The sequence below is a fragment of the Pomacea canaliculata genome, linkage group LG8 (genome assembly GCF_003073045.1).
Source record: "Pomacea canaliculata isolate SZHN2017 linkage group LG8, ASM307304v1, whole genome shotgun sequence".
Taxonomy (NCBI): Eukaryota; Metazoa; Mollusca; class Gastropoda; order Architaenioglossa; family Ampullariidae; genus Pomacea; species Pomacea canaliculata.
In genome coordinates, this window is record NC_037597.1 from 11593867 (window position 1) to 11608277 (window position 14411).

Genomic DNA, 14411 nt, shown 5'->3' on the forward strand with positions numbered 1-14411 from the left:
GTCATCTTTTGACCTCATTCTCTAAGTGCAGAACATATTGCGTACATAGACGTACGTATACATGCACGAGGACAAACACCGTCACACTCACTCACACACACACAATGAATGAGCAGATAATATTCCATCATTGGCACAATTCTAACAAAAACTAAAGCTTCCATTATATTATATATTTATATCTTTTCGCAAACAATCAGAAATAAACAAAGAGCCACACCCAGTGGTCATTATCTCTGTTTTATTGCTGTTTGTGTACATTGTCTAGTAAGAGTTCCCATGTTCAGATAGGTTTGTTAATCGAGTTTAAAGGTAAGATGAGAGTGGTGTCCTCTTGTCTAACATGCTCGAGGGGAGTGTTCTCCGCATTTTCGTTTTCTTCTTGGATTTGTTGTGCTTGTAGTGCCTGTTGTAGCGAGCTGCAGTTTTTATTACATCATCGGCATTGTGTTTGATTGTTTATTTACCTGTGGCTTTTATTTATTCCTTTGGTAATATCAACTCCCTCATCGTGTTTGAACCTCTCTGGCTAACACTGTCATAGTTTCTTCATTTTCACAAGTCTTCTCCGAGATCACAAACTTGTATAAATGGAGTCTACAAAGTACACTCATCATGGGACATTATTCACCCACCTATCTTCGTCTACAACTTGTTTTTGGCATGAAGCATGAGAATACCGAAGAGAAATGAACACCGGGTAAAGGAACAAGTGATTGCATCTGAATTAATTTATTTGGTTCAATTATTAAAGTCACATTTAAAATGATCAGGTAGATTCGGCTTAATGAAGAGGAGTGTTTGGGTATGGAGTTATGTCTTTATATAAAAAACACTAAAGCATTTTCATATATACAGCGCTAACATTAAAACACGGTTGGCGGAAAACAAGTAAACAAAAGCGAAAACAGAAGAAGGAAAAAGAGAGAGTAAGGAAACTTTGCACCAAATGATGACAGTCATGTAGTCGGCAAGTTGCCGGGTAAACTGACAGTGCGAAGTCCCCCTAATCCTAATCTCTGGATAATGAAAATGTTTATGGTGTCTTTGATAGTTGTTCATGTCTCATTATTTAATCATTATATGTGTGACGAGAGATTCAATAGGTACTGAAGCACAGACTAAATAATTTCATCCTGTGTTGAGTAAATACCAACAACGAATCACAGTTCTAAAGTTGTACTTCACCATGGCAACGATGACTTTTAAGCTTTCTCGTCTTCTTTGTTATCTGTCCTCGTAACAGCTTCTCTAGTCATTACTATGATGGACTACTGGTTATTCTTTTCTGTGTTATCCATGGAACAAACATTACCTATGCGACATGTAGATTTTGTTGTATTTTTGTGTTTGTTAAGTGTGGTGACCCAGGCTTTGGTCAAGGAGCCGCGCTGTACAAGCTTCTTCTTCTTCATGATGATTATTAGTATTGTTATTAACAATTATTTCATTTTTTGCCGTCTGCTTCAAGTCACGTGATCTCAGCATCAGCGTGTCAGCCAATGAACGGTGATCAGTATGTTTCCTCAACAAATTTGACGACGTCCCGAAGTGTGTAGCCCGCAGCCTGTATAGCGTTGAGAAGAACGGAGAAATGATGTTGTATCTCCTTCCAGCGCTCTGCCAGTCTGTCTGCCTGCAGTTTGTCTATGTCAAACAGGAGGTCCACCAACCCTGGGAAACTGCTTCCGGCGTATGCGTCGTTGGCGTTTTCGGCGAATATCAAATGTCTGAAAAACGCAAAACCGTTCAGTTAGCATCTTTATGATGCTATCGTGAGCACATTCTCGATAAATAATCTGATTAGAAGAAGTTTTCTGCTAAAATTGTGTATTAATGAATTGAAAAAATGAAATATTTTTAAGTGTCACTAAGCTACCTTGAATCTTATACTTCTTCCTTACACACATTATTTATGTTTTGTCTGTGGTGTTGTTTGGGCTTACTCCGTACTCGTTACCGATGAGACTCACTTTTTCTCAGGCCTGGATGGCAGTCCCGCGGGATCCAAGAAAGCCTTTTCCAACAACAACAGCTGGTCGTTTATCATGCGGATGGCCATGGGGCTGGATTTCAACATAATACACAACATTCAACAATAACTATGTATGACTAAGCTCTTTCCTCACGATTCTAAGAACACTGACACCACGTCCTCCCACATGGCTTACGACGCTTAGTAATGAAGACCCGTCCTTCAGCCAATAAATGCTATCGTATGCTATCTTTTCTCCTCTGTTTGCCGGATTATTATTGCATGTGGTCGATAGCATTATTTAGAATTAACACACTTTCGGTGGTATAACACTCACTGATGATCCATGCATCAAAACCAACACGAAAACAACTACAACAAGGACTTGACATAGGTGGGTGTACACGTGACGAGTATGCCAACAAGACCTCGTGCATGAACAAACATATCTACACATGTATACACGAATAAAAGAAATCGTATCAAAATCCACCGGTCAACTGAATACTTACTCTTTTCTGTCAATTTTAGATACAGCTGTTTCAAAATTATCCACATCTTTCTTGAAATTGCTTATTATTCTCTCAAGGTCCGCTGAAACAGAATCAAAATGTTAAATACAACCTGCCACTCTCTCTCTCTTGTTTCTTTATTATGCAACCTAAATTTTTCTGAAGAATCATTCGACTTAAATGAGATATTTCTATATTGCTATTCTAAGGAAACATAACTAAGGATTTAATAGTTCCAGCAAAACATTTCTGAGGATAAGTAATTAGAAGAACACAGGTATGGCAGGTGTGACATACTGTAGTTAGAGACTTTTGCACTCAGGGTTGACCCGAATTCCTTGTCTAGGGTCTGTTCTGTTTTGCTCCAATGCCCAGGCGTACTCTGAGACATTGAAGGGGATGATGAGTGAGTCGGCAAAAGAGCGGACGATCTCAGCTCCTACTTGACCCACAGCTCGGTGATACTACAGGTAGATAGACACACAGATAGGTGCTTCATTATGGGATCGAGAGAGACACAAGGTTAACAAAAAAGGCTTGATTTACAGATGGAGAAAGGTTAGCAAAATTGTTCGTTAAGCAGGATTCTAGTGATAAGTGTTCTCTTCTTTTTTCACAATATTCAGGTTTTTTGACTACAATTTCAGAAGGCCGCACCCCACATTGAAAACTCATGTACTTATGTTACTAAAGAGCTTTGAAAGTATCACATACCTTGAATTCTTTGTCGAGAAGGGTCTTGACTGCTTCAAATGTCTCATACTCAGTGTGGTACAGAGGATACGAACCGATCTTATATTTACTCTGCAAACAGAGCGACTATTCTTTATGCAGAACTTGTTGTTAAAGCTTGCAACTGGACAGCAAACTCTATTAAAAGTTTCCACTGCTAAGACAAAATAAATGGTAAGTACTGCAAATGTTTATGATGGTCGGAATGGCAGTTACTTTACAAATGTAAACAACAAATCAACTTGCTTGCCCTAGTCTTTGGCTGTGAAGACATTACAAACAAACAAACGTCCCCCACAGTCTCATTGCTTGCGCCATATTGTCATTTAAAATCAACCACGGAGCTCAAACAGTAAATGGTGAAGAATATACAAAGAAATAGTCTTGTGACGTACCGAGTTGTAAGTGTAGCGGATGTCCAGAGATGTAATACCAACGAACTGCAGGAGGGGTGCGTAGTCGCTTGCTGAGCCGAGGTCACCCACCCTGCAAACAGAAAACAAATGTTGGTTGTGTGAACTGTTTGACTCACTGCATAGGTGATAAAATATTGTATATGTAATAAAATATAAATCCCTTTTGTGCTTTTTAAGGTTGGGTGGAAGGATTACTTCTGATAGCAATGGTACCACAAGTCTGGTGGCTTACTGGGGAATGTCCCGACCAACTTTCCATGGGAAAGAATGTATCCAGGTATCGTATACCGTTGATCTGCTTTGGCTGACTTCTGCGTCATTTGGGTTGGATACCTGCAACAACAGAAAGGTAAAGGTAATTCCCTCACCTTACTGTCGGAAGTACCCAACTCCTCTCCCAGGAATAAGGTACCCATGTACAGTTGGATGAACTAGGTGAAAAACCTCACTCGGGTATCGAACCCACTGGTGCGTGCACGGTGTAGCTCTAACCTCTAGGTTGCTAACTCCCCATTCCCCACTCCCCACAATACGATCTACCTATACCAACAAAGTAACATTAATACATCATCATTACAACAGTGCAAAAGCATTACTACAGAATTATTACAAGTTGACATCGGAACGAAGTACCCATAATAGATATACACAAATGTTATAACAAACATTCTCAAATGTTACAACAGTTATTACTTTCCCACCTGGCAGGTCACCTGCACATCCAATCATCCCCTTACTAAATACAGATTTGGCTTTCTCTGATATCTAGCTTCTGCGCTTGCTTGTTTAATTTTTGTAGATGAATTACTTGTTGAATCTCTTCAATTACCTTTTTAGTAGCCTCGAATACAGCTTTGTACATGAGTGGCGTGCCCAGGGCCCGGAAGGAATAGTTACCTGAATGAGAGAGTGCAAGAGGGGTACATAAAGTTTTATACATCCATCACGCAAACACTTGTGTATGGAAACCTCCTCACATAGACTACATTGCTGTTTATCACCCATGGCTCTATTCATTCTTCTTTATCTATCAGTTTGTACAAAGATATCGGTGCATTGTTACTCAGATTAGCTTCTCTCACCTAATTCACGCAACTACGAATTGGTCTTTATCCGGGCTACTACACTAATATTTTCAAATATAATATTACAAGCTCAATTTAACTTGTTTATACAGAGTTGCTTGTTTCACACACACACAAGATTTGCTTTAACGGCATCCACGTCGAGACCTGGAGAAATGTTGATCTGACGATGTTTGTATGTCCAATGCAAGGAAGACCTCCAGGACGCTTGATGGTGATGTCGCCCCACTGAGTTCGTTACCTGTGCGAGCATCATGTAGTCAGACCACACAGCCCTCAGCACTACTAGGCACTCACCTTGCACAGGCGATGTCTATATTAATATATGCTACAGCCCTCGCTCCAAGAGACTTCACATATTGCTGAAAATAAATTCAAGATGTGAAACAATACTTATAATCTTTTGTTAAATTGTTACTAAAAATCATGTTTATTAACGTCTTCTTCCTCTAGGAAAAGAGGAAGCCAAAAAAGGTGAGAAAAAATAAATTTGACTGACAATATTTAATTTTTGTCTAGAACCTCTACTACTTTCACGTATTCTAGCTTGATCTTACATGGCATATAAGTGATTGAAAACCGTTAGTAGTCGTCTATATTATTTTTAAACAATCAGACAGATCGCGCATGCCACTCAAAAGTAAGTATTTGGTTTAGACAGAATGACAAACAACAAGTATGATGAGACAACTACAGAGTGTGAAATCTGCTCTACCTCTGACCATTCGTTAGAACCAAGAAGTCCAAATTCCTCCCCTCCCCAGGAGCAGAACATGATAGAGCGACGTGGCCGCCATTTCTCTGAAAATATACAGTGTACTCATCTTGAGGGATCAGTTATCATAAAGTAATCTATAAATACAGTGAAATCGTCTGGAGATATCTGCCCCAAAATATCTGTCAGAGATATCAGCACCTGTTCAGTTCAGTCGGTCTCTTTGATCTCCTCATCCAGACTCCTGGATGTGTCACAAGTCAGAGGGTCTCTGGCACCAGTGTCAGGAATGCCTTGCCATTGTCACTTCAAAACAGTACCACACTTGATGCTTTGACACTCCTTGTGTACTTATGTTATCATTAACTGGATTCCTGTCAGGAAAACTTACTTTCTTTGACCAGCTGGCCCATAGCTCTGGCCACCTCCATCATGACGGCCGTTCCGCTCGAAGGATCAATGGAGCCGTACACCCAGGCGTCGCGGTGGTTTCCCAGCAACACGTAGCGGTCTGTGGGAAGGTGCAAAGTGCTGGCATTTATGACATTGCTTGTATAAATGTACTGTTATACTGCTACAAGATTATTTAAACTTTCAAGACACATTGTTCCATCATGGATTTGAGTTTTCAAGTTATATTTTAATTATTTTTGTGATGCTCTACAAATAGACAAATAAGAGGAAGTGTAATAAGAACATGATGATCTTTTTTAACTCCTGCAAAGAAAGTCGCCTCATCCTACTAAAATAAGTGATAATAATTTAATTAAACAGGTAACCACATAGTATGTAGCTATATCGTTCACTTAACTTTAAATCATAGACCTGTAGACTGGGTTGGCTGGATATCTTGTTTCTATTGTAATTAGTTTACAAGGGTAAGCGACATCTTATGAGCAAATTACTGATGTAACGATTACTTGATGTATAAATTATTTAAACGTGCTAATGACAACCTGTCAAATCCCTGCTAGTAAGCAGTCTATCGGCGACCATGAAGAAAATCTCACATGATTTCAGACTTACCTGGCTCCACATCTCCCTTCAAGATTGCTATCACATTGTCCGCCCTTCTAATGCTGTTAGCTGTTGTCACCTGCAAACTAAGTGACAGCCCATCCGTGATCTTTGGGCCCAGTTTGTAAGTAATATTCAGACTGCCTTTCCAGTCTTCTGGAACGTCTTCTCCCTGCAATTGGCTGCAACGACAAAAAAAAAATGGAAAGAAAATGCTTCGGAAATTTTAATTTTAATTGCAAGGAACGCATCTACTTGAAAGTTATTTACGTGTGCTTGATGATGCAATCGTATCTGTGCATGTGCATGTGCAGGTGTGTGCGTGCCTTTGTGTGTGTATGTATGTGTGTGTGTATATATATACATGTATGTGTATGTGTGTAAATACTTACCTGAGAAAGCGTTCCGCACCTCCATAGCCCATGGCGTGGGCTGGTATGGTGGGTAGCGGCATGGTTGTGTCATTCTCGCTGTATCTGTAGGCGGTGGCTGTAAATGTAAAACCCTATGACAGTATTCCCCTTTCTATCAGTGGATTGTAAGAAAACATAAGTGTTAGTCTCTAAGTGATTATGAAGACTAAGCAATTATGGGATGCTTTTGTATATACCCGTAGGTGTAAAAAAATATGCAAAGGAACATTAACAGTTCAGATCATCGTTTATATCGATGGTCGAGGCACTTTTCTGACTACCAGAGGTAGGGGAGATCTGATGGACCCACGCCTGCTACCAGTCTTCTACCAGCCTGAGAAGGTCCTGCGGTGAAGTCTATCTCGCTCACGTTAGTCACCCCGCCTTTATTTAGAATAATAATACATTTGTATGGCGCTTTAGTACAGTAGTCAGGTCACGGAGAAGAGAACTTTTATTCTGCTTGCTATGGCTTAGACCGCCTTCAACGAAACCTTAGAGGACCATCTTCGGCAAGGTGTGATATCGGGCGACATGACGGAAGGCGACATTTCAGTCTCTACCACTTGAAGGCAAAATTTCCTGGGGATCCACCAGGCAGATAACTAGGCTTCATACCAAGTCGTTTGTTGTTTGCTTTCTGTAGAACGTAAGGAAGACTCCTGAAACATTTCGTCTCAAACACCTGGATCCGTCGTTCTTGTTCTTCCAGCAAAGTCCAGGTCTCTCACCTGTACAGCATGATGGGCACAAGATCTGGTGGAGAAGATATTCCAATTTTGCTGTCTGACCATCGCCGTTGTCGTCGCTATGATCATGAAACGCACGTCCTCCGCACAGCCACCGTTTCTGGAAATGGTTTCCCCAAGTAATTAAGGGACTGCACTTCGTTCAGTTGTCCCCGTTCATTCCGATCTTTGGGTTACAGTTAGGGTTAGGGTTGATTTTCTTAGGCAGGAAAAATTCTGCGTCCATTCTTGTGGCCTTTGCTTGGTAGCCCAGATCCTCCGGCAAAAACACAGGCAGAACACGAGGCGAGATACAGCCGTTGTATCACGACTTCTCCATTACAAAGTTTGGCGCCATGCTACTCATCAGCATCCAGCATATGCTGTGGTTAATTTTCTGTGCCACAAAGGAACTAACCTAAAATTAGTGTAACGTTATTTTTCTGGATTATAGTTCCTTAGTATCGTTGTACCAAGCTGTAGTGAACCGCTGGATTTAACTGTGTGTGATGTTAATGTTTGTCACTAGGTATCTCTGGAGAAACGTCTTCCTTTTGGTGGTACAAACCTATGGCTGGATACCCCGGGGTTAGTGGGTCTCCACCTCCGGTGAAGATGGTGCCTCTCTGTGCGCCGCTAGGGGGCAGCCACCACGTGTCGGGAATGTCCGGGAGTCTTCTTGTGGCCACGTGTAGTCCGCAGGGTCTGAGTAGATGATGACCCCCACAGCCCCGTAGCGCGCGGCGATTTCTACCTGTAGGAGAGGAGCAAGACCCCAAGATAACAGTCTTCAGATGAGACGGGTGGAGCAAGGAGAGACAAGTCTTTAAACCGCATCAGATGATCTGCTGGTGTTGCATTTATTCATTTGTCTTTGTAGGTCACTGCTTTTGTTTTCCTTGCAAACGCGAAGACAAAGTTCGCAGAATACCTATAAAAGTTTCGGGGAAAATCACCACCCATTTATAACAAAGACAGAAGAAACAGTAAGAACGGTGATAAAAGTCGTGGTAATGGTGGCAGTTGTATTTTATATCAGTACAGAAAATATACGATTCATACATACCTTGCTTCCTCTGAAAATCTTGCCGTACCTCGCAATAACGATGGAATCATTGAATGTTATGCTTTTATTAACCTTCAGGTATTCAAAGTCTTCAACTCGTCCATAATTTACGTAGATCAGCCGAGACACCTGTGGTTTTAGAAATATAGTAAAAATGAGAACAACTATCGCTATTCATTTTATCTGCACTCATTGCTATGAAAGAATATTCTGATTATTTACTGTCTATACATTAACTTGTACCTGACCTTTTCTGTTGTGCCATCATAAACATAGGACTTCTATACCATGCTATTTAAAAAAGATCGACCACACTTTGCCCATACTCGCATTCTTCAGTAACTATATGCTCTACATACTCCACTCACATTGACTACACCAGACGGGGAGTAGGCGAGGAAAGGGCGGATGACTCCTGGAAGATGAGAGATGTTGCTTTCGGTGGAAGTGGAGTCGAAAAGGACAGCACCTGTGCTGTTCACAAGCAACACCTTGTTGGGATTATTTTTGTCTGGATAGGAGAGGAGGACTTCATATGGAGCGGAAGTCACAGAGTCCAGTCCGTATTCGACAAATTGAGTTTTGAGGTGGTTGACAAGATCAAAGTCCCTTTGCTCTCCTGCGATGTGAGGAACGTTGGTCAAGTATCTGTGGTTAAAATAAACAATGTAATAGAATATTAGTAATATCTAAAACAGCTGCCATTGTTTTTTTAATATATTTGATGTGAATTTCCATTTTAAATAAAGAATTATGAAGAGGCCTTGCAGTTGGCATATTTATAATTCATAAACGAAGACGGATATGTCTGCTAACTGGCGCAGGACCGGGGAAAGTGAGGTAGGCAATGTCGACAAGGGTGGCCACCAATGGATACAAAATCTGAAGAAGTATAAGATCACTTGAAACGTTTCTCAAGATCACTTCTAGTGGATAACCTCAGTGTGAGGGCGACTAGTGACAAATCCTGTCATAACAACATCAACAACAACTGTCAGTTTGTCTCAGATGTCGCCACCAAACAATGAAACCATGGTGACCTGTATAGTACGACTGAAAGAACACTTACTTCAGATTATCCTCTATGTTTTTTGCGCTGATTGACTGTATTAAGAGATCAGATATTGCTGGATCCGCCTCCTGCACTGCTTTTGAGTAAGCCTCATATTGTGTTTCCTCGGGACACGTGGCAAAGCGACCAATCAGAATGCCAATGGTGAAGCCTCCCACAATGGCGACGCCGATGACGATGAACCAGATGAGCCTGGAGCTTCGGACGCCCGCACACTTAAGTCTTCACCCTTGAACATCCTGTCACTGGTGGCTAAACATTCATAAGAAAAAAGTGGAATTTATATTTTATTCATTCTAGCATGTAACAACGGAACTCCATTCTCAAAAGCAAAGCCAATGCTGGTGTATATTTGTAGCATTAGCGCTGGCGTATCTACACGACTTTTCAACTATTATATTGTAGGAAGAAAAGAGAATAAAGGGATTCTCACCCATATTTTCAGACTTACAAGTGGCATTAATTACCACAACAATGCCACTAAGTTTCACGATTTCTGTTGTTATTTTGCCTTTACTGATATGCATCCATCCGAAAACATGATGTTTAGTTATTGTGCAGCCAAACAATGGAACTCTCTCTCTTTCCAAATCTTCTGTACAAGTAACACCTCTGTGAAAGAGTTATTAAGATCATGGGGATACAGTACTTAAATGTTTGTTCTGGCCATGCAATGGCTTACATGATCGTTCAGGAAATGTAATTGGCCTAGGATGATATTCTGCACTGACTCAGTTGAGTGCAACAATGGAGACGATACGAATTCAATAGACTAGCTGACAGTAAGAGTACAGGTGTTGTAGAAAAAATACAGGTGCTGTTTAGCGGTCAGATGGAGTAGGAAAAGAACAGGTGTTGCCTAATTCCTGCCTTATTACCAGATTATTTGCAGTTATGCCGCAGCAGCATCTGCTGTCTTTCTTCACAGTAGAGAAACGAGACTACATTAAGCGAGACTAGTTAGAACAACCAGCAGTCGAAACGTTGAAAGTCGTTATAACGGATCGCAGCCCATTCCCAGGGATACGCTTGGCAGATGGGATCTGTTATCTAACAGTATAAACCTCGGGCATTAAAATGCAATATTTGTTTACTATACCAACTGATGTTGACACACTGTCCTTACAGGGGGAGAAAGGAGAAGAGAGATTCTTGTAAAAAGCATGCACCAAACACCAGTGACAGGTCCCAGACACAAAATTACACCAATCAGCACATAGACATTAACTGCTTGTAATCCACAAATTCTGAGTCAAAACCTAGCAACCAGAGGGCCACGTGACAATCGTTGACCTGCTACACCTGTCATAAATTTGTCGAGATCTGTTTTAACCTACTTCCCCAAGCACCCGTGTCGCGAGTAGAGGTCCTCAAACATATGTAATGATAAAAGTTGTTTCTTGGGACAACACAGAAAAACGTGTGTTTAGCGGACTGTATGAGGAGTTACAAGAACTACGAATGGTTGTTTCCCGAGGGTCATGACACCAGCCTGACCTCTCGGTCACGGCAGCTTGAGAACAATGGAGCCCCGGCGATGTGAGGAGGTTTTTTTTCCATCGCGTGATGCAGAACGAGAAAAGACGACTGTCGTGGATTATACTGGTGTTGCCATGTGTTTGCGTGTACTTCAATATATGGACACACGAAGATTGACAGGGCACAGCACGTGAAACACGAGTCCATATTTTTCCAAGCAAGCTGCTTGCATGCAGAGAAAAAAAACAAAAAGACAGAAAGAGAGAGAGAGGGTTGCTTCACCTGTTCGGTTCACAGTCGGCTTGCTACATGTGGGGGAAGGAGTGGAGTGTTTGGAAATAGTAAACCGGAGACTGGAGGAAATGGCAGGAAGGCACGTAAAAAAAATTGAAAGTAAGAAAATTAAGTATAAGCACGAACTGGCGAAACCTTTATATTTTCTGATGACGTCACCACACGCGCGTTTGCTTGCCTTTGTTTACTCTGACACATATACCTCAGCCACCCTATGGTGTAGTCAGCAGTTACTCGAGGTCACTGTACGTCACACGGCTTTTCAGTTGATCACGTGACCAACAGCCTGACTTCAAACAGCGCCATGTGGGTCGGCCTGCCGGGGTCTTGTGGTCGGGCAATGTACGGTTTATGGCTGTAAATTAACTGCAGAACGTTTGACTAAGTTTGACAAAGTGTATACAGAACGAGTATATACACGTTTGCCGAAGTGTTTACAGGGCGGATGCACACTTTGAGAAACTTGTTCAATCGTTCGTCAATATTTGTTTTGTCACGGTGTCATAAGCCGTCGAGATCCGTTTTTGGGTTACAGGCCGGAGATAGGATGATAGATAGGTTCCTGTTAGATTGTGATGGCACAGTGCAAGTCAGGTCAAGGTATTGAGCGCAGGCTTTCCAGCTAAACAGGAAAGGCTTTCAAGGCTATTAAAGTTTCCACAGTTTTAAGCATTTAAAAAACAACAACATGATCTCTCCTGGATTTGTATTCAAAACAGCTCGAATTGTAAACAGAGAGTAACACGGTTTAATTAAACAACACATACCTTTTAAACAAAGTCGTCTCACGATGTAGTACCTTTTTACAGGACAAGCTGGCTGTTTGCTGTGATATACAGTTGTTGACAGCACGAAAGACGCGAGCAGCAGGAACAAAAGAAACAACGCAGACTATGTGCAGACTGTGCATCTGCTGGGAGCCAATCAGCACAGGTGTAACAAGTCAGGCTACACACGTGCAGTCAACAGCGCACGCTGCACACAATCAGTGCAACCGGATAAGAAACACCCGGCAGCGGGTGGCGTAAACAACTAGCAAAGGTGGCCGGCCTACTCCCCCACAAACAAAGAATCGTACAGCGAGGGTGGTCGTGAAACTGTAAAATACGTGGATGGCGATGATGTTTAATTAAGTCTCATTTCGGGATTTTGATGGGCCCCAGGGGTGAAAATACGGACTATGGGTTGTGAGCTCCTAACTGACCGAACGGGAAGCCGTTACGCGCTTGCGATGACCCGTAGGTCGGATATTTCTCGCCGCCCTTTGACCTCGCGCCCACCCTTCGTTCGCTGACCAGCTGTAGGATTCCGCATTCGCATCCCGCTGGGTTTCCACTGGCAGCAACTGCTCTGTTCATCGCACTCGCAGTGAGTTTACAAATTTGAAGTCAGAAGTATGTCCTTAAATTCTGTCAAATGTAATAACATCAATTATTTATGTGTATGTACAATACTGTCCTTTCTCTGAATTCTCTCATTATATTAATTTAATTTTTTAGCTCCTCCCTAGCTAAACAGCGACCCACACCGAACACAAACCTGCAGCGACACACGCTGGTTAAAGGCTACACACACGTACACACAGGTAACACACGCACGTCTGACGATGTTTCCCTAGCTACTCTACCTGTCTCTAACACATTTTCGGCATAGACTGCTGAACCTTATTTACTCACCCTCAGGACTTGCATACTAATACAATGCACAAAAGCATCTAAAAACATCCAGCATGTACTGGTCACACCAAACATTCTAGGTAACAGTAGTTCGCGCAAGTCTAGGAGGCCAGGGATAGCCGGGTAGGCGCGAGGTCAAATACCCATTATAGTGCCACCGGCACCACCATACAAATGGCGACATTTAATTGTAACAGACACTCTCTGATCATCACTACTGGTTCTCCTCCCGCTCCGCCTGCACCCCATGCCTCTCCCATGTGATAGTATTTGACAGGGAGGGAGAGAGATAATTGCTTTAGGATTCAGTGACAGGTGTTACACTGACAGGTAAATTTGCGTGGCGACATATTTGACATTGATGATCACATTTTTATGAGCTTTGACATTGCTGCAATATATTGGGAAATTTAAAAAAACAGGGAATAATTGTCTTTGAATCGATCACCAGCGAGTCATAAACATCGGTAATAAAAAAAAACAATCGTTGTCGTTGCAGCTGTCAACCCAATGCTGCTTCATAAATAACACATGATAGACGCAGGTAAATATTAAGCACTTTTGTATAAACATTTTGTTTTAGTGTGTACGGTATACCGGCAGTAAGTTTAAGGAAAACAGCACGATGAATGGCGCAGGTGCTGCGCAGCACACGGATGTCAAAGAAACATCTCAAAACGTAATAGTAATTACCAAAAGTAATATTTTCTACATGTTATGTCGTGTTCCGAAATATTGATACAGGCCCCACCGTTTGTTTAGTTGTTTGTTTGTTTTGCTGTAACAACATCTACTGTGAGAGAAGCAGCCGGGGTCCGTGAGAGCATGAGAGACAAGAGATGTGTAAAGGAGGATGCACAGAAGCGATGCACGGAGACTAACGTGTTCAACATGATGCGAGACTAAGACCTCCAGTACTCACCTGCTAGCGGCGCGCCCTCGTCTCCGACGGTGGGCCACCGCGTGAGGGCGCTGATAGTGGCCAATGTGGGTGAGACACACACACACGTACACACACACACGTACACAAGTGTGTCGGGTTGGGTAGGTGCGTGCGTGTGCAGTCAGTGCGCGGGTTAGGAGGACGCCATACTGCCATCTGCTGCTGACCTGTCATTCACTTGTCACGTAGTACACTCATAGTCTGCTGGGTCATAGTTCAAGAGGTCAGTACAGGTAAAGTCACGACATTGCTGCCCTCGACTTCTTTGGGGCTTTTTAAAAAAAAAAA

At 42.1% G+C, this 14411-nt stretch overlaps 1 protein-coding gene across 1 annotated transcript; it reads right to left on the reverse strand.

The window, feature by feature from the left end:
• Positions 1 to 349: 349 nt before the first annotated feature.
• On the reverse strand, positions 350 to 14195 carry LOC112570360 (N-acetylated-alpha-linked acidic dipeptidase 2-like). The gene is made up of 18 exons (XM_025248760.1): positions 14103 to 14195; positions 11025 to 11027; positions 9729 to 9983; positions 9028 to 9307; positions 8660 to 8788; positions 8162 to 8347; positions 6845 to 6941; positions 6462 to 6634; positions 5827 to 5946; positions 5436 to 5521; positions 5018 to 5082; positions 3849 to 3968; positions 3615 to 3705; positions 3202 to 3291; positions 2785 to 2926; positions 2488 to 2569; positions 1974 to 2066; positions 350 to 1730 (listed from the first exon to the last, which is right to left on the reverse strand). The coding sequence occupies exons 7-18, from the start codon at positions 6904 to 6906 to the stop codon at positions 1514 to 1516; spliced, it is 1341 nt and encodes a 446-aa protein (XP_025104545.1). The 5' UTR covers positions 6907 to 6941; positions 8162 to 8347; positions 8660 to 8788; positions 9028 to 9307; positions 9729 to 9983; positions 11025 to 11027; positions 14103 to 14195; the 3' UTR covers positions 350 to 1513.
• Between the last annotated feature and the right edge of the window lie 216 nt (positions 14196 to 14411).